Genomic DNA, 20,790 nt, shown 5'->3' on the forward strand with positions numbered 1-20,790 from the left:
CTCTGTCACAGTGCACTTGAGAGCAACCTCTGGGCCAGCAGTGAGAGGCGACCTACTCCAACCTGCCAAGTCGCTACCTACGACACGCAATTAGGGTGGTAGCAGCAGCAGGGAGACCAGCGGTTGTCAAGGCCACCAGCAGTTCAGGGGAGCCTGCATCATCAGACTCCTTGGAGAGGCCTTGCCTAGGACCTGGGAGCCACGACCACCCAGCTCCAGTTCTGTGGTCCATGTGAGTAGCTAGGAACTTCCAGGGGTGAGCTCAGAGGGGGCAGGCTGCAGAAGGCTGGGCTCCCCTTGACTGGGTTCCAATTGGTTCTATTAGGAGCCTCACCCGTGAGGCCTGGTTTTCTCATCACCCTCAGAAAGATCTCTCGGCACCCTGGATCCTTCTGTGGGTTCTCGAGGCAGCTCCACCGCGCAGCAGCGCGCATACAGCTGCCTCAAAGAGCTGGGCAAGATGGTATTTGGAGTCCAGGACATTGCATTGTTAGAACATGGGTGCAAGGCCTTGGAGGTGGACAGTTACAAGTCCTTGATGATCCTGGGGATCCCAGAGGACTGTAGCCACCAAGAATTTGAAGACATCATACGGACTCCGCTCAAACCACTGGGCAAGTTCGAAGTGGCTGGGAAGGCCTATCTGGAGGAAGATAGGTCCAAGGCAGCTATCATTAGGTTGGCAAAGGACCTCAATTACGACGTGGTGCCCAGGCAGATCAAGGGCAAGGGCGGTATGTGGAGAGTGGTCTACATGCCCAAGTGGCAGGATATCGAATTCCTAACCAAGCTCAATCTGTTCCTGCGGAGAGAGGGCAGGACGGTAGAGGACGTGGCCCGCATCCTCAGTCGCGAGCTGTGTCCCACCACAGCAGTTCCTGAAGAGCTACCTTCCAGGGAGTGCGGTCCGTCTCTGCAGGAGGAAAACGCAGACAAGGAGGCCACCGCCAAGGCGGATGAGATTCCCCCTCTCAACGACCCAGAGAAGGAGAGCAAGGCTGAAGAGGACAAGAAGGGCAAGAAGAAAAGCAAGAAAAGTCGGCGCCGACAGCAAGCTTCTGATAAGAAGCTGTGAGGTGATGTTGGATGACTGTGGATGGGGGGTGCGTGTGGCAGGGGGGTGGGAGTCATCCCAGTGGGGATGGGATGACCGTGGGAGGGCACATAACATTTTGGCACTTGAGAGTGAGTGGATAGGAGGTGCTGGACCAGTGAGTGGCAACTTTTGAGCCAGAATGAGCATCGCTTGAGTGTTTTGCATGGTATTTGACTCTGTGAAGAAAACTTATTTATTTTGGTCAATGCTGAGGGTTGCATTTGAGCATGCTACTCACATGCTCTATCAGGAAACCATGTACCCAGCCCCTCACTAGGCGATTCTAGGCAAACTCTCTATTAACCAGCTATAGCTACAGCATGAGCCTGCTACATTCATCTGAGCTCAGCTGTGGACTGCAGCTGAGTGTGTGTGTGTGTGGCTAACATCCGGTTGATGTGGGTCATCTCTTTCTTTTTTGTTTGCTTGTTTGAGTAAGCTTGAGTATTTGCTTGGGTATTGCTTGAGTAAAGGAGAGCAGCTTCTGATTGAGAAGGGTCCCAAAGACTTGTAAAAGACTTTTAGCAACTGGGAGGCCTGCAGGACCAGACCCTCAGAGGGAGTCAAATCCACAACGGGTGCATGTGACTGTTGCCACGGAGACCACAGAGGGGACAGGTGCCTGCTAGCCATTGCCTGAAGAGAAGCTCCATGATGGCAAGCTTTTGAGACCGTTTTTGCTAGTCTTGCCAAAATGGGAGCTGACCCTGGAAGAACCTGTCCTGAAGACCCTAGCTGGGAACAAGGGTCACCATTCTTCTGCCATCACCAGAGACTTAATGTTGAAGACAGTTCAGAAGCCAAGGCTGAGATGTGGGCTACCCGTGGGCTCCACTAAGGACTCTGTTGTTCTGCATGTGTCCCTAAAAAGCTGTGACTGTTCAATAAATGTCAACTCTCCCTTCCTGAAGGGAGGGTTGGGGTGAGACCCTTCAACCCCGATTGGCACCTAAGGTGGGCATGTATATAAACATCCCCAAATTAAATCCCAGGAGTCATGTCTTGGAGGAAGAAAAGCACTCTTTTTAAAAAAGTGGGGAGGGGGTAGGGCAGACTTCCCATTAAGAGAGAGAGAGAGAGAGAGAGAGAGAGAGAGAGAGAGAGACTGACTATGCCAGGCTTGATGGCTCATGGAATCTCAGCACCACTTGGGAGGTAGGAACAGGAAGATCAAGAGTTCGAGGTCAGCCTTGGCTGTATAGCAAGTTTGAGGCCAGTCTGGGCTACATGGTATTCCGTCTCAATAAATAATAATTGGTTCTCAAGTCTATAAACTAAGTATTATGTGAGGGTGGCGAAGAGGAAAAATATTGGGGGCACAGCACAAAGGTCCCTGAGCCCACAGATCTCCAGAGAAATGTTGAATACACAGGATTGTCTTTCCAATGGGAAACATGTAAAACTTGTTCTTCCATCCAGAAAGCTGGGACCTGGAAGTGATTAACAGCCTGGTGAGTTGTGTTCTCTGTTGGGCCAGGTCATATCCAGCTCCTATAACTAGGACCAGAGGAGGCCAGTAATCTAAATGACCCTCATAGCCAGAGGCTCCCCCAAGCTCCCTCAAACAAGACCAGAGGTGGCAAATAGCCCAAATGACCTCTGTGTTGTCTGTGTGAGCTCCCCCAAACAAGACCAGAGGTGGCTAATAGCCCAAATGACCTCTGTGTTGTCTGTGTGACGGAGACCAGGCCAGATCCTTAGCTCTTTAAGCTAGTACAAGTAGTGTATCTCCAGAGCCCTTCTTCTTGGCAGAAATGCACAGATCCTGAGTTGTTACAAGGCAATCACACTTCCTTGTGCAGCGGGGATTGATTTACAGCAGGGAGCTTTTTCCCCCAAATTATACTGGACTTAAATACATTGGGAATAAACCACCTGTTTTTAGACTTCCCAAAATCTGATCCATGTTGATGAAGTCAGTCTGCACCAGGTTTTCATTCCTCTCTCTTCGAGGGGTTCTCTTCCCTGTATGACACCTTCAGGGACCCCCTCAGAAAAAACAAATAGTGCTATCCAGCTGGGCAGGGTGGAGAGAACACCTACAAAGTTCTACTACTTCAGGGTTCTGTGAATTTCATATCAAAACTAATTTATGGGGGCTGGAGAGATGGCTCAGGGCTTAAGAACACTAACTGTTCTTCCGAGTGCTGTTCAGCTGGGAACTGGGAGTGTTCAGTTCCCAGCATCCACCATGGCAGCTCACGACTGTCTGACTCCAAGATCTGACATTCTCTTACATACACACAGGCAAAAACACCAGTACACATCAAGTAAATAAACTAACCCCTCTTTTAAAAAATGTAGGTGTGTACACACAAAAATTTAATGTTCTGAGACAGAGTCTTGCTAAGCAACCTATGCTGGGCTGAAACTTACTATGTATCCCAGGCTGGCCTTTATTTAACTCACGATCTTCTTGCCCCAGTTCCCCCTAGAGTAGAAGTTACAGACTTGCACCTATGCCTACGTATTGATTTTGCTCCTATCTTATAACATGGAGTTGCCATATCTTGTTTGTTCTGGGATACTGTGGTTCTCTGTTATCATCAAATTCCCTCAGCCTCCCGAGTGCTGGCATTATAGGTAGGAATCCTTCACTCATCCTTCCCTCAGCGTCTGTGATCCACTGCAAATACCTCTGGAGAGTGGGGATTGAAGGTGAGCGTCACCACGCTCAGGTATGCGCAGGTCTACCTGTGACTTTTCTGTCCCACCTTTGATTTCTTGGAAGTTACTACCTAACGTCAGAACCAAAGGCTGTCTACCTTTCCATCTGGGACGCCATGCCATCAGAAAAGCCTGTCTCTGTCCATATGTCCTCAGTAGCGTCAAGACACCAAAGGGAGTTTTCCAATTCAGCTGATTGACATAAAGTCTCAAACAGAGACATTGGTTTCTATCCACTCCCCTAGCTGGCTCTTTCTGCTATCAACCTCAACTTTCTTTTCTTTAGTATAATGATTAGCAGGTTAGAGCTTTTCCTGATGTCTCCACAAACACTTTTGAACTTCTTACACATCTGTAGTCAAGAAGCTTGTGGCTCTATGTGCTGTTGAGCTGAAGCCAGGAAGAGGACCTGAGTTTGATCCCCAGGTCCTATGTAGTGGAAGGTCTCCACATGAGAGTCATGAGAATGTGCACCCAGCACACACACACACACACACACACACACACTCTCTCTCTCTATATATGTATGTATATATGTATATATGTATATATAATTTTTGATAAAGAAGAGGTTCTTGCCAGGTGGTGGTGATGCATGCCTTTAATCCCAGCACCTGGGAAGCAGAGACAGGCAGATCCCTGTGAGTTCAAGGCCAGCCTGGTTTATAGAGCGAGTTCCAGAACAGCCAGGGCTACAGAGAAAAACCTTATCTTGAAAACAAAAACAAAACAAAAATGAAAAAGAGGTTCCTGGCTCCAGGTTTACCATTTTAGTCCTGGCCGTGACATTCCCACTCTCAGAACACTGTATGTCTGTCTAATTATTACGTTAGCCTGATCCTACGTAGATGCTGCACAGCCTCCAGCATGTCTGTCTGATGCATGCTGTTTAAGATCAAGGCACAATGGCTGTATAATAAAGACAATGTGACATTTTTTTCTTCTTATTTTGCAGCCTGAGACATGCATGTGTTTCCTGGTATTTCTCATATGGCCACTGTATCTGTGACAGGCAACATGGATTGTTATTAAATGCTGTCCACAAATCCAGACCAGAGACAGTTTCCTCAGGGAGATTGCTGAGACCAGGTGACATTTCCTGACTTTGCACTGCAGACTGTTGTGTGACTGCAACAATTTGGTACTTACTGCGTCCATACTGCAGATGTCAGGCAGAAATCCCCAAGTACATTACAACAACCCTCCCCACAAACCCCATTTAAGAAGTAGGTTTACCCTTCTTTGTTCCTTGTGGTTGATACTCCAGTGTATACATATGAACTAATGAAATAAATGGATGCTAATGAAACCACAGTGTGTCCTGAGTATGCTGGGCAAGTGGGGAAGCCACACAAGACTAAGCTTGGGAAAATTATTTGGTTGCTAAAAAAAAATAGGTCAATAAAATGGCTAAGTACATAAAGATGCTTTCGACCAAGCTCGCATATGGTAGAAGGGGTGAGCAAATTCTCACAAGTGATTCTCAGACCTCCACATACACGCGTGTGCATCTCTCTCCCTCCCCTCCCTCCCTCCCTCCCTCCCTCCCTCCCTCCCTCCCTCTCTCTCTCTCTCTCTCTCTCTCTCTCCCTCTCTCTTGCCCCCCTCACACACACACAAAGGCATTATTTTTTAAATTTCAAAACTCCTTTGATGAGTTTTGCCTCATGGTTTTTAAAAGCGAAGCAATGGTATCTGACGCCACTGGCCGAGAAACACGGAACACCAAGCTTTCTTTCACCTGGCTGACTTCCCAGGACCCCAGGCTGTTTTCCAAAGCAGAGGTGAAAGGTGGAACACTTTGTTTAGAATAAAAAAAGTGGTGGAGAGACGGGTGTGCTGGGCTGTGATTCCTGTACTTGGCAGGGGGAGACTGAAGGAGGAGTCTAAGGCCAGCCTCTGCAACAGGAAACCCTGTCTCAAAAACCTTCAAAACCATGGCTGTTTATGTAGCTCTGTTGTGGATTGCTTGCTTGCCAGCTGGTATGCAGGAAGCCCCTGGGTACCATCCTAAGTGTTGCAAAAACTTGGGTGGGGGTGCACACCTGTCGTTCCATTACTTGAGAGGAAGAGGCGGGAAGATCAGAAAAATTAAGGTCATTCTTGGCTATGTATTGAGTTCACTCTGTCTCAAAAATGAGATGGGGGAGGGAAGAAGACCTGTTCAGAGAACTGGTTGCTCTCCCAGAGGACCTTCCTTCAGTTCCCAGTGCCAAATGATGACTTACTGCATCTGCAGTTCCATGTCTAAGGGACACACTGCCCCCTTCCACCACCCCCCCCTTTGGGTGCCAGATGGGCAAGTGTATACACACACACACACACACACATGCAAGCAGACCACCCACACCTCAGCCCTTCCCCCCAGCCTGTATCAGCCTCTCTGGCACTTTCCTTTCTCTCCCTTTCCCCTTCTCTCATTGCTAATGATCTGCCTCCAAGGTCTTCCTGTGTCAAATACAACCACAAGCATTTAATTTTTAAAGATTTATTTATTTTTTTCTGTGCATGCGTGTTTTGCCCGAGTCTTTTTTTGTCTGTTGCTTGTTGGGTTCTTGGGGATCTTAGGTATCTGATTCCCTGCAACTGGAGTTTTGGGTGACTCTGAGTCACCATGTAGGTGCTGGGAACCAAATTCAGGTCCTTTGCAAGAACAGCAATCGTTGTTAATCACTGAGTTATCTCTCCAGCCCCTGGGGTGGTTTTTTTGAGACAGGGCTTCTTGTAGCCCAGGCTGGCTTTGAACTCTCTTTGTAGTCCAGGCTGGCTTTGAACTCTCTTTGTAGCTCAGGCTGGCTCTGAACTCTCTTTGTAGCTCAGGCTGGCTTTGAACTCTCTTTGTAGCCCAGGCTGGCTTTGAACTCTCTTTGTAGCCCAGGCTGGCTTTGAACTCTCTTTGTAGCTCAGAATGACCTGACCTTGATCCTCTTGCCTCCAAGTACTGGGATCACAAGAGCATACCCCATGTTAAAGTCACTTTTTAAAAAAAGTCCGTGTCTGGTAGATGTTTTAATAGTGGTATTAAAATCACTTTTTAAAAAAGTGATTTATTTTTTATTTTTGTGTTCATTGGTGTTTTCCCTGCATGTATGTCTGCGTGAGGGTGTCGGATCCCTGGGAACTGCAGTTATAGACAGTTGTGAGCTGCCACGTGGGTGCTAGGAATTGAACCCATGTCCTCTGGAAGAGCAATCAGTGCTCTTAACCATTGAGCCATCTCTTCAAATCCTTATGTCACTTCTTTACTTGGCTTTTGTTGCTGTTGAAAATATTATCTTTAATCCTGGTATGGTAGCCCATGCCCTTAAGACTAGTACTCAGAGGCCGAGACAGGAGGATTGCTGAAAGTTTGAGGTCATGTGGGATACATAGTAAGTTAAGAACTAAGGGTACCACAACATCTCTGTGATTTTAAAGATTTATTTATGTTTTTAAAGAAAAATATTAGCCGGGTGGTGTTGGTGCACACCTTTAATCCCAGCACTCAGAAGTCATAGGTGGATCTCTGTGAGTTTCGAGGCCAGCCTTATCTACAGAGTGAGTTCCAGGACAGACTCCAAAGCTACAGAGAAACAAAACATTTTAATTTAATGTATCATTGTGTCTGTATTTCATATGTATAATCTATGTGTGGGGGTGCACTGTGGGGATCAGACAGCTTTGTAGAGTTGGTTTTATGTGGGTTCTGGGGACTGAATTCAGGTTGTCACACTTGCATGGCACATGTTTTTACCCACTAAGTTATCTTGTGGGTCCATTTTTTTATGTGCACGAATGTCTTGTGCACGCGCACGTGTGTGTGTGTGTGTGTGTGTGTGTGTGTGTATGCACCATGTGTGTGCAGTACCCACAAAGATCAGAAGAGGATGTTGGATCTCCTGGGCCTGGAGTTACAGAGGATTGAGAGCCATCATGTGGGTCCTGGGACTCACTCTGCAAGAGCAGCTCATGCTCTTAACCATTGAGCAATCTTCCTGGTCCCATCCAGGTAACTGCAATGGCCTTCAAAAGATCTCGGCCATAAGCGGCCGGCCGCAAGCGTAGGTACTTTAGTCTTGCCTCTAGAATAGAAGGTTGGAGACCTAGTGACTTTCAGGGAAAGCTGATGACGTTAGTTTTGGCAGCTGAGGTGGGACGCCCTCCCTGGCCTCAACAGGCCCTTGGGGGTAGAGGGGCGGCCACACCTCTGAGGGGGAGGAGAGGGAGGCTGCCCTGAAGGGAGTGGACAGCTCAGCTGCCAGTCTTTTCAGTCTGAGAATGTAAGATGAGATGGAGGAGGTGGGCCTCACCCAGGAGGGGAGGGCGCGCAGAAACTTCCTGCGTCTCTTTGCTCCACAGAGTACAGCAGCTCTGCGAAACAAGGTCAGTCTGGAGCGGGTGGCAGCCTGACTGGGGGCGGGAGACCCTCCCCGGGGCTGGGCGGAGGCCTTTAAGCGTCTCGCCATATTGAGCAGCCACGCTGAGACGCCTTTGTCTGTAGAGTCCTCCCACAAACTTTCAGCTACACTCAGAGTGTCAGGGCCTAGGGAGAAGCGATCGGAACCCGTGCGTCCCCAGCTTGGAGCCGGGACACTGGCGTTTCCTGTTTGAACCCAGCTTTTAGCCTCGGGACTGACCGCGCCTCAGTTCACGTAAGCATCCTGGAAAATCGCTCCTTACAACTCCGAGGGGGTGAGGGAAACCCAACTTGGACTTGTCGCCTGCGGAGAAAATTGCAGGGAGGTGACACTCTGGACGAGCAGAGTTGCTAGTACTCTCCCCTGCCCCCTCCCTAAGACTAGAAGCTAAGTTTTTTTGTTTGGGCTTTGTGCCCCCACCCCAGAATCCACGCTGGAGATCTTAAAGACTCTCGAGAAAAGCCACGTGGGGGGCTGGTTCCCCTGGGGCTTCCTCCCTTCTCCCGATTGCCTAATCCTCTGGAGCGTCCCTGATGTCTGCAAAGATGTCGATCTGGACGTGTTAGTGGAGGCCTTAAGGCCCGTGGGCACCTTTAAGAAGATCGGGAAGGTGTTCCGTAAAGAGGAGGACTCCACGGTGGGAATGCTGCAGATTGGGGAGGATGTTGACTATCTGCTCATCCCCCGGGAGGTCCGGCTGGCTGGGGGCGTGTGGAGAGTCATCTCCAAGCCCGCCACCAAGGAAGCTGAATTTCGGGAGCGCCTGATTCAGTTTCTGCAGGAGGAGGGCCGCACCCTGGAAGACGTGGCTCGAGTCATCGAAAAGAGTACGCCACACCCACCCCAGCCCCCCAAAAAAGCCAAAGAACCCCGAGTGAGGAGAGTCCCACAGATGGTCACTCCTCCACTTCGGCTGGTCGTAGGCACCTATGACAGCAGCAACGCCAGCGACAGCGAGTTGAGTGACTTCGAGACCTCCAAAGTCAAAGGCAATAGGGGCTCCCAGAGGACCAGAAAGGTGCGCAAAATGCCCGTCAGTTACTTGGGCAGCAAATTCCTGGGCAGCGATGTGGAGAGCGAGGATGATCAGGAGTTGGTAGAAGCCTTCCTCCGCCGAGGGGAGAAGAAGCCCAGCGCGCCTCCTCCACGTCGCCGAGGCAATCTGCCAGTGCCCATGTTTGAAAACCTGGGACCCCGGCCGTCCAAGGCCGACAGATGGCGGGAGTATGTCAGCCAGGTGTCCTGGGGGAAGCTGAAACAGAGGGTGAAGGGCTGGGCACCCAGATCAGGCTCGGGCGTGGTCGAGGCCCAGCAGGCCTCCATCGCAGCTGAGAGGGCTGGAGAATTGAGACGTAGCCATACCAGTCGGGACGATAGCTCCAGAAACACAGGAGACCGGAGCGACCAGACACCAGGTACTAGACGCTGGAAGCCCAAGATCAAGTGGGTCTCCTTGAGGCGGTGCAGGAAGGAGCAGGAGTCCCCAGAGGCTGCAGAGAACCAGAGGGTAGATGTTCCAGCTGAAGGTGGAGTAGAGGCTGCACCTAACCCGAGACCAGAGGCTGCACCTAATCCGAGACCAGAGGCTGAACCTAACTTGAGGGCAGAGGCTGCACCTAATCTGGGGGCAGAGGCTGCACCTAATCCGAGGGCAGAGGCTGCACCTAACCCAAGACTAGAGGCTGCTCCTAATCCAAGGGCAGGGGCTGCACCTGAAGAGAGGGCAGAGGCTGCAGCTAACCCGAAGGTAGAGGCTGCAGCTAATCCGAGGGCAGAGGCTGAAGTTAATCCGAGGGGAGAGGCTGCAGCTAATCCGAGGGCAGAGGCTGCAGCTAACCCGAAGGTAGAGGCTGCAGCTAACCTGAAGGTAGAGGCTGCAGCTAACCTGAAGGTAGAGGCTGCAGCTAATCCGAGGGCAGAGGCTGCAGCTAACCCGAAGGTAGAGGCTGCAGCTAACCCGAAGGTAGAGGCTGCAGCTAACCTGAAGGTAGAGGCTGCAGCTAACCCGAAGGTAGAGGCTGCAGCTAACCTGAAGGTAGAGGCTGCAGCTAACCTGAAGGTAGAGGCTGCAGCTAATCCGAGGGCAGAGGCTGCAGCTAATCCGAGGGCAGAGGCTGCAGCTAATCAGAGGACAGAAGTCATAGGTAGTCCGAGGGCAGAGGGCCCAGTGAACCAAGAGACTGGAGCTGCAGAAAGTGAGAGGGTGGAGGCCCCAGCTGACCAAAGGGCAGGAGTCCTCCATGACCAGAGGGAGGAGGCTGGACCTCAGGCTGTAGCGCAAGCCTCAGCTAGCTCTGTTACCCTAGGGACAGCCCCGGGATCTAGGGCCCGGAAACAGGTAAAAACAGTGAGGTTCCAGACCCCAGGACGGTTCTCATGGCTTCACAAGCGCAGGAGGGCCTTCTGGCACACCCCCCGGCTGCCAACCCTGCCCAAGAGAGTCCCCAGGGTAGGTGAGGCTAGGAGCCTCAGGGTGCTGAGGGCTGAGGCTAGAGCAGAAATGGAACACAGACAGCAAGAGGAACAGCTGTGAGAGGAGTCCAGGGCCCCTGCACCCTGCCTGCCCTGTGCTGGCTGCTACAGTGCCTCCCTCCCTTGTAGGCTCCTTCTACCTCCATGTTTGAAAATGGAGGCTGCTGAGGCAGACAGCACCTCCCATGCCTTCACCAGCAGTACTTTTCTCCCCTTCTCTACCTTCTTCCTCTCCCTTCCTTCCTTCCTTCCTTCATTCCTTCCTTCCTTCCTCCCTTCCTTCCTTCCTTCCTCCCTTCCCTCCTCCTCCTCCTCCTCCTCTTCCTCCTCCTCCTCCTCTTCCTACTCTTTTTGAGACAGTCTTGCTATGCAGCCCTGCTGGTCTGGCATTCTGTACATAGTTGGTCTCAAACCCACAGCAGTCCCTGCCTGAGTATCCTGCGCCCCAGGATGGCAGGTGTGTTCCACTACATCTGGCTCCGGTGACCCTCTTTTGTTTTTGTTGTGTTTGGGACAGGGTGGCTGACCTGGAACTCAGAGAGATCCGCCTGCCTCTGCTAGAACCAAAGGCACACGCCGCCACCCCCAAACCTGCCTTCCTGTGGCCCTCTTTATGATCTTGTTTTTACCTGAGGAGATCATTTGTTTTTAGGGGGACATAGCTGTAGACACACTTGACGTTTTTAATACATTGATTTTTTTTAAAAAAACAATATATACTGAATATAGCATCTCAAAGAGTGAAAGGAACGAAGCCCATGGAGCCTGCTTGCCTGGACGGTGCTGTAACTCTCTTGCTATGTATCTTAAGTGTGCACAGCCTGGCAAAGGGGAATGGGCAGAGGAGGGGTTATTCTGTCCTATGTCTTCTGTCTACAACTGGCTTTGATGGACGGCCCCTTTTGCACTTAAAGAGAGGGCTCAAGCTGATATGCAAATAAAAATGTTTACAACAGTGGTTCTCCACCTTCCTAATGCTGTGACCCTTTGATACAGTTCTTCGTTTTCGTTACTATTTCATAACTGTAATGTTGCTACTGTTGTAATGTAAATATCTGGTATGAAGGCTATCTATCTGATGTGTGACCCCTGAAAGGGTTGTTGCCTAAAGGGGTTGTGACCCACAGGGTGAGAAACACTGGTTCTCAACAGCAGGGTTTCTTGTTTCGGAGTCGTTGTGGATGGTGTTGGGGTGATTTGGCTCCTTAACGACGATGGCCCTGTGTTTAAGCTGTCACTTTGCCAGCCATGTTTAGGCTGCTAAGTGCTGGAGGGCTGGAGGTTAAAGGGCCCGTGGGCTTCACATACCGCACTGATCTTGGTGACAAGGCACGGAAAAGCCACAAGGAGTAGGGCGCCGGAGAGACAGCTCAGTGGGTAAGAGCCCTGGCTGCTTTTGCAGAAAACCCGGGTTTGACCCCCAGGACCCACATGGTGGTTCACAGCCACGTGTAACTCCAGTTCCAGGGGATCTGATGCCTTCTGTTGTTCTTCAGTCACCAGGCACATGTATGATATCCATACCTGCCACATACAGTCACCAGGAAATATATAATACACATACATGCAGCCCAAACGCACAGACACAAAATGATAATTGAAAATTAATTTAAAGCTGGATGGTGGTGTTCTCATGCTTCTAATCCCAGCACTCAGGAGGCAGAAGAAGGCGGATCTCTGAGTTCAAGGCCAGCCTGGTCTACAGAGTGAGTTCCAGGACAGCTGGGGCCACACAGAGAAACCCTGCCTTGAAAAACAAAACAAAATAAACAAACAAAAAGGCCACCAGGAAAGCACTCAAAGCTTTAGTCTGGGACCCTGTTGTAATGTGGTGTAGGCCAAGATGACTGTGTGGCCTTTGAATGTGAAGAGATCTTTTTGTTGTCTATTTTCTGAGACAGGGTCGCCTTATATAACCTCAACTGTATGGTGGTCCTGCGTCTGTCTCCCGAATGCCAGGATTGCAAGTGTGTGCCACCCTTCCCAGCTTCCTCTTGCTGTGGTCGCCATCACTCTGTTTCTATGACTTGCCTGTGGGAGTCAGAAGACAACTTGTTGGGATCAGCTCTCTCCTACCATGTGGATTCTGGGGTCATCAGGCTTGGCAGCAATCAGCTTTACCTGTCCCCACCTCACTACCCCCTCCAGTCTGTTTTGACTGATCTTACAAACATCTGGGGATGGTATACGTGTTAGAATAGAAGCATGCTCAAAGGGGGAAGCAGTGTGCACAAATGCCTCTTATGACCAGACACAGGGCCTGCAGGGGTGGTGAAGGAAGGTGAGGGTATCTCCGTGATGGTTGGCAGCCTACAGTCACTAGCAGTGAAAAAGAATAAATGTGCACACACAGCCTTGGGAAAAGTCAGCCGGAGAAAAGGGCGCTGGTGGGAAAGAGCAGCCCAGCCTTCTTGTGGTGGGTTTGTTTTGTTTCATTTTTTTGCTTTTTTTTTTTTTTTTTTTTTTTGAGACAGGGTTTCTCTCTGTAACGGTCCAGGCTGTCCTGGAGCTCACTCTGTACACCAGGCTGGCCTCAAACTCACTGAGATTCGCCTGCCTCTGCCTCCCGAACACTAGGATTAAAGGAGTGTGCCACCACTGTCCGGCGTCCAGTGCTCTTGTGATTGAAGAGTTATGTCCTAGGAGCCCTTACTTTCTTCTTTTTTCCTCCTGTGGAGAGGACAACACAAAACACAATACAAATGGGAAGGAGAAGAAAGGTGGGGTTACAAGGGGTCATCATAGGGCCAGCCTGCCTAGAATTTCCCAGTGATAGGTGTGGCTCAGATATTAGACAGAAGCTTTGCCACTGAATCATGTCCCCAGGCCCTCACTGGGAGATTCTAGGCAGGGGCTCTATAATGAGCCTTTGTACACTCCTCTTTCTTTTCTTTCCCTGCTGTGTTCTGAAAGAGAATAGTTACATAATGTACTGCACAGTTCTCAGTGGCTTTGCTATAGCCCTTCTGGTGTTGGTCACGGGCAAAGCTTGTTTCCTTACAGCTCACAGCCAGTCCAAAAGAAACTCCCACTGACGAGTTGACAAAAAGGTAAACTATGGACCCCCACCTGGGGGAGTGGGCTTGGTGGGGGCTGGAGGTGTCTGGAATGACCAGGTTAGGGGAGAGATCAGGGGTGGTCCTTGCTGTTGTCCACAGCCACTTGAAGATAAAAAGGAAAGCATCAAAGGACAGTATCACCTAGTGACTGTGCTCAGTCTTCCTCACAGGGCCTGGAGCTCAGTGGGCTTTAGGGACAATATTGGAGTTCCATGTAGGATCGACATAGGACTACAGGTTCCACAGACACCCTTTGCCCTTGGTGATGCTGCATTTTACTTTACTGGCATGGGTGTGTATGCACACATGTGCGTGGGCACACACACATCTACTCCACACTGACACAAGCACAAATGATTAGGCCCCCATACAAATGCATTGGTAGCCCTCCCAAAATGTCCACAAATCCATGGACACACATACACAATGTTCATTCACACTGTGGATCACAGAGACCCACCAGGTCTCCACACATGCCAGGAAACCCTCTGTCCCCTGACACAATGCTCCACCATACTTACAAATGTTAGCATTGACACCCATGTTGCTAGACACCCTTGTAGACACATGGAAAACCACCCAAACCCAGAAGACTGTCGCAAGATGGATTGACACTATGGAGAACCCTCTTCCTGGGAGAGATTTTCACGGTCTTTCTGAATAGCCCTGAAATTGGACAAACCTGGGTCAGCTTGACCTGTAGCCTGTCCCTCCCTTGAGTGGACATAATGTTCTTTTCCCTCCCTTATCAAGCAGGAGCATCCAGAGATAACCCAGATGTGAGAGAAGAGAAACCCTTGCATTGCCTTAGACCAACAGATAAGTGATGTTGTATCTTCAAATAGTCAACCCAAGGATTTTGTTGTTTTAAAGACAGGATCTCATGTAGCTTTGGCTTGCCTGAAATACCCTGTGTTGTGCAGCATGACCTTGAATTTCCGTTCATCTTGTCTTCATTTCCCACGTGAGATGTACAACCACTCCAGAGTTGGGGATCAAACTCAGGGCTTCAAGCATGCTAAACAAACACTACCAACTGAACCCTAAGGGATTTCTGCTCGGTCGGTTCCCAAATTCAACCAGAGGCACAGCTTCTGAACTGCTAGATGTTAAGCATGCCCGGGTCACCCAGTTTACACAAGACACCTAGTCGCCTGCGTAGTTTGGACCAACGGGACTGTAGCGCCACCTAGTGGTCATAATGAGAATTGTGGCTAGCTCAGGCAGGAGGCTGTGGCTGGTTTGGGATTAAAGTGAAGGCTCACTTCTGCAGCCATCCTAGACAGTTCTAGAACATGGTCTGGACACACCAAGGGGCAGAGACCATCTCTGAGGCCTAGGGGAGGGAGGGAGGGTCTTCACAGGCAGTGCCCTGGGACCACTTGTGGCCAGGAGTCATGACCAAGTCGGAATGATTCCTGATAAATGAGTTTGAGGCCGCACTACCAAAGTGTGAATTTAGGGACTTGGTCTTGCAGGTACCATTTAAATCTTCTTTGCAGCCGGGATGAGATGGGGTAGGATAACACAGAGTTCAGACCACAAGTTTTGTCATGTGGGGAATGAGGGTGAGAATTCCTGCCCTCAGCCTAGCCCCCCTCTTCCCGACGGAGCTGAAGAAGACACAGTCATGAATGTGACCCAGAACCTGAACAACCAGTCCTTTGCTTTCTTTTATTTGTTTTTAAAGATCACATTTTAGCCAGCATGGTGGTACTGACCTGTAGTGTCAGCTACTCCAGGGACTGAGGCAGGAGGATCACTTGATTCTGAGAGTTCAAGGCCAGCCTGGGTAACAGGTGAGACCCTGCATAGAGAAACACACAGACAACCACGTGGATAAGGAAGCAAACAAAACTTGATCCCAGGGCTGCAAACCTGTGACCCTGGCACCTGGGAGGCTGAGGTGAGGACTAGAGAGATGGTTCAGTGATGCAGAGGACCTAAGTTCAGTTACTAGCATCCACATCCAGAGGCTTACAATCACCTGGAACTCCAGCTCCAGGGGATCATACTGGCCTCCCATGGCACCTGACACGTCACATGTACACGCGCGTGCGTGCGCACACACACAAATGTGCTCTTGCAAAAAAAAGAATTGATGGGGGAGACAAAGGGAGAGAGAGGAAATCGCCCTATGGAGGACACAAGCTATGCAGAATATTATTTTCTCCTTGCTCTGCTGTAGATGATCCTTCTGATGAGTGGGTTACAGTGATGAGCTCATAGGCATACCTGGATGCATTTCTGTCTTACCTGGTCCCTCTTGACCTGTTTCTCTCCTGCCTGCTGGTCCCCATGGCCACTTATAAAATAATAATTTAGAGGCTTAATATTAATTATAATTGTTTGGTCTATGGCTCAGGCTTATTACTAGCTAGCTCTTATTTTTAAATTAATCCATTTCTAATAATCTGAGTATTGCCATGTGGCTTCGTGACATTACCTGCTCTCTAGTACATCTTGATGCTCTGGCAGCTGCTGGCATCTCCTTGATCCTACCCTTCTTCACCTGTATGTCTGCTTAGATTTACCACTATATTCTGCCCTGCCATAGGCCAAAGCAGCTATATTCATCAACCAATAAAAGCAACATATATTCACAGCATACAGAAAGACAGCCTGCATCAAATACTCCGGAGGTGGGGGACTCGGAGGCCACTTTTGTCCACCTCAGACTGATTGAAACCCTTGGCTTTCATGTGGGTTTGTGTGAGAGAGTATGCTGGATGACACCTCTGACATCATAGTCTGGGATGAAGACAAACACATGAAATATCAGCTCCCAAGATGAAGAGGCAGGATTAGGACATCAAAGAAGACTATATATAGTGAGTTTGAGACCAGCCTGGGATACATAAGACACTGTCGGAATGGTCGATTGAATAAATACAGAAATGGCAGAATAGTCTGCACTAAGAGCATGTTCATATTGCCCATTTCTGCGGCGAGCGAACCCTGACCAGCAGGGAAAGATCACCACCGACACAGGATTCTTCTCTGATCACACTTTAATGAAGCGTTGCTTGGTTGAGGGAGAGCTGGAAGCAGGGGGCTCCGAGCCGGGCTGGGTGGCGGCTTATATAGAGGAGGACGGGGCGTGTCTACTGATTAGGTGACGTGGCAGAAAAGGATTGGTGGAAACCTGTTGCTAGGCAGATGTGGCGCGAAAAGTTCGCGCCACATACTTGTTTACTTTAGCCCTCGGCGCCATCTTGTAATGGCGAATGTAAGTGCGGCCGCCACAGTTCCCCCCTTTTAATTTTATGAAATTTAAAAGACAGTCAAGGCTGAGGTCAGAGGACCTTACCCTGAAAATGTAGACATGTCCCGTTTTTCTCAGGGATGGGAAAAATAAGCGGGACTACCCATATGCATAAGGTCATGATCTCCTGAGTGGATCTACTCAGTGCACTCTTAGGTGCAAAACCTCCTGTCCAGGACAACACATCCCCAGATTCAGGGGAACCTCATCGATCCCTCTTTCCGAGTGCAATGGCTCAATGGCCTTCGGGTGCAAAAGCAGGGATTAGGGTCAGGAGTCCTGTAAGATGCTGATCCAAGCTTGGGGGGAGTTACCGGCCTCCAAGGCTGCGAGGGCACGAGCAATGGCCACCTTTTCCCGTTTCCTTACCCGAATCAGCCTTAGAATCAGAAACAACGCCAATATCACTCCCGAAGTTAATATTAATCCTAGCACGCCAACCCCTGCCCATTCCTTAATATATGAAAAGGTATCTACCAGCCAATCTGTAAATTCCCCCAGCGAAACCATAGTCGCCTGGGTTTGATTCAAAGCCAAAATCTTCAAACTAAAATTTGCTTGCAATTGTTCCAATTCCCTTGTCCAATTGCCATTTAGATATTGAGAAATCGCTCGGGATTCATTAAGGGTAGCAGTATAGGGGGTAACACACAAGTGCTTAGTACGATCCACACAACCAAAGGTAACTATATCAAACATTTTTAACATATTTCTTTCCACCAAATCAACTCTCTTATTTAACAATAAAATACCTGACATTAATTGATGGTTAATCTTTTCTTGTATATACATAGCTTCCGAGGTTTTTTGAACCACGGAATTGATAAAAGTAACTGTCTGAACTTGATTGGCCATAGCTACTCCTGCAGTAACAGCTGCAGCAGCAGACACTGCAATAGCCGTCACAATAGTTGCTGTAATGCCAAAATCCCTTTTCCGGCGAACCAGGGTGGCTAATGGGAAGTTCTTAGGATTGGCTTTTACAGGCAAAAACACAAAGGTAGGGATGCGCATAACAATCGCACCTGAATGGTAGAAATTCCAACATTGTGACAGAGAGCAATTATCCTTCTTGCAATCAACTGCAGTATTATTTGAACTCCCTGTAGTATTAAACAAAAGCCAGACAAAGGGAGGATCCAGGCAAACTCTGGTTTGCCGTAGAGTAGTATTATGTTTTTTCTCTACACTAGTTATATTAATTTCTTTAGAAGTGTGATTCATAATCCCTGTATAATTATTTAACATAATTATTCCAGAGCGAACAAATGTAGCAAATGGAGACAACTCAGTTATAGCTCCTCTGGAATTCATAAGTATCCACGGTGTAAAGGGTGATCCAACCTTTATCATAAGTTTTCTTTTAACCTTAAAATGGTTAAGATTCCTAAGAACCCATCCAGAATTATTGTAAAACTTATCATATCGTCCTCTGCAATCCACAAATTCAGGGGGATAGCTCAAATCATTACCAGAGCATCTAGGGACAGACGAAGAAAAAATATTATTACTAGTATGATTACTATTGCCAACCTGTGAATCACTATTATTAACCTTGCTAACCTGTACCCAATTGGGCGTTGTAAGGTTGCAACTGATCCCATAAGTGGTAACATTAACAGTATCATTGGAACCGAAATAGGAGCCAGATCCAGATTTAGCTCCAGATCTGACCTGAGGCAGGGCTACGCTAATGGCCTTTCTCAAAAAATTAGGGGTATCTTCTAAAAATGGATCTCTAGCTACAGTAAGATTCATAGCATCTAGCAAGATGCAGTCTGAGATAGAAGTGCTCTGATTTGTGGTAAAACATAAAGTTCCTGCTAGGGGCACTACAGTTTGATTAAATTTCTGTTCCTGAGCATCCACCTTTTTGCAAACTAAGTTCAATTGGCAACTATCAACAAAAAATTGTGGCAATATTGTGGACTCATTGTGAACAGGAATTGGAATGGGCCATGTACGGGCCACAGCCCAGAAATAAGATTCTTCAGATTCAACTGGAACCGGCAGGTTCACCAACAGGATCAGGAGCAGCAACATCTCCTTGCTCTTCGTCAGGCTGTTCCAGTGTTGTCACGATCCTTGTCAGTCTGGTAGGGATCCACACCGGATCTGGCCGATTCTGAGGAAAGACACAAACAGCTCCCCTGGACCTCTGTATCACAGGGTCCGGTCCATACCATTTGTTATCAATTACATCCTTCCATTTTACTAATTCTGTATTTCTGTGTCTGTGGTCCATATGTCTTTCCGCGGCTGAACAGCCATTGGAATCCAAGGTCAAAAAATTAAATGTAAAGAGAGCGAGAGATATTCTATCTCGCGGGGATGCGCCCTCGGCTATTCCCCCTTTTTGTTTTTGAAGCAATTCCTTAATGGTGCGGTTAGCCCTTTCCACGATGCCTTGTCCTTGTGGATTATAGGGCAAACCAGTAGTATGATTAATTTCAAAAATAGAGCAGAACTGTTGAAAACTTTTAGAGGCATATGCCGGGCCATTATCAGTTTTTAAAGAATAAGGCTTGCCCCAAGCAGCCCAGGCTTCTAGGCAATGGGTCCTTACGTTAAGGACCTTTTCACCACATAACGGGGTGGCATGTATAACACCTGAACAAGTGTCCACGGAAACATGCAAATATTTTTGTTTGCCAAATTCTGAAACATGAGTAACATCCATCTGCCAAAGGGTAAGTGGCTTTAACCCACGTGGATTAACCCCAATATGAGGCGGATGATGAAAGATCACACAGGAGGAACATTGTTTAACTATCTCACGCGCTTGGTCGCGAGTAATATTAAACTTAAGGCGAAGGGTATTTGCAGGCACATGAAACTTTCTATGAAATTGTTCAGCCGATTGCATAGGATCCAGGGCAACTAAAGCCATTTCCCTGGTAGCCCTATCAACCATATCATTAGCTTCAGTCATAGGTCCAGGAAGACCGGAATGAGCTCTAATATGACCGATAAAAAATGGTTTAGCACGTTGAATTATACAATTCTGAATTTGTAATAACAAAGATGCAACCATGCTACTAGGTTTAACATATGCAGCCACTTCCAGATGTTTTACAGCATTAACTACATAGCATGAATCAGAATACAAATTAAAAGGCTGATGGGGAAAGGCCTTAAAGACCTCCAACACTACTTGACACTCCACGACTTGGGGTGCTCCAGAGCGAAATTTCAGAGTAACAGGCGGGGAGCCATATACCATATAGGCTCCAATTCCAGTTTTGGACCCATCAGTAAAAATAGTCAAGCCATTATTCAAAGGAGAAGCACTGGTAATCTTTGGAAAATATACAACATTCTGTGCCATAAAGGACAGCAATTTATCAGACGGATAATGATTATCAATAACGCCTGAATATGAGGAAATCAATACGGCCCAATCATCAGTAGTCCCTGTCAAAACTTCAATTTGATCTTTGGTATAGGGCAATATTAACTTCTCTGGCATTTTTCCAAAGGTGGTCAAGCTGAACTTCACTCCCAATAATGCCTGTTGTGCCACTAAATCAGGATAATAGCTTAACGTGCGTGAACCAAGTGTATGACCATGTATCCACCAAATCGGGCCTGTCTGCCACAATACTCCAGTAGGATGACCAACAGTGCGCAGAATGCAAAGCAATAATGGTTGTTCTGGATCAAACCGAAGAACCTGCGCTTGTTCTATGGCCTTTTCCACTATCTTTAATGCTTCTTTTCCCTTGGGTGTAAGCTCTCTAGGTGACGTTACATCAGGATTTCCTTCTAATATTGAGAACAACGGCTGCAAAGCTTCACGGGTAATGGGGAGATATCCTCTCAGCCAATTTATAT

At 48.5% G+C, this 20,790-nt stretch overlaps 2 protein-coding genes across 2 annotated transcripts; both read left to right on the top strand.

Annotated features, from left to right (window-relative positions):
* Positions 1–1,087, top strand: Pnma8c (PNMA family member 8C). The gene has a single exon (XM_038340616.1). The coding sequence runs from the start codon at positions 461–463 to the stop codon at positions 1,073–1,075; it is 615 nt and encodes a 204-aa protein (XP_038196544.1). The 5' UTR covers positions 1–460; the 3' UTR covers positions 1,076–1,087.
* Positions 1,088–8,111: 7,024 nt separating this feature from the next.
* On the top strand, positions 8,112–11,446 carry Ccdc8 (coiled-coil domain containing 8). The gene has a single exon (XM_038340023.1). It carries the CDS (start codon positions 8,804–8,806, stop codon positions 10,691–10,693), a length of 1,890 nt encoding a protein of 629 aa, XP_038195951.1. The 5' UTR covers positions 8,112–8,803; the 3' UTR covers positions 10,694–11,446.
* Positions 11,447–20,790: the final 9,344 nt, after the last annotated feature.

This window comes from Arvicola amphibius, chromosome 8, assembly GCF_903992535.2.
Source record: "Arvicola amphibius chromosome 8, mArvAmp1.2, whole genome shotgun sequence".
NCBI classification, from domain to species: domain Eukaryota; kingdom Metazoa; phylum Chordata; class Mammalia; order Rodentia; family Cricetidae; genus Arvicola; species Arvicola amphibius.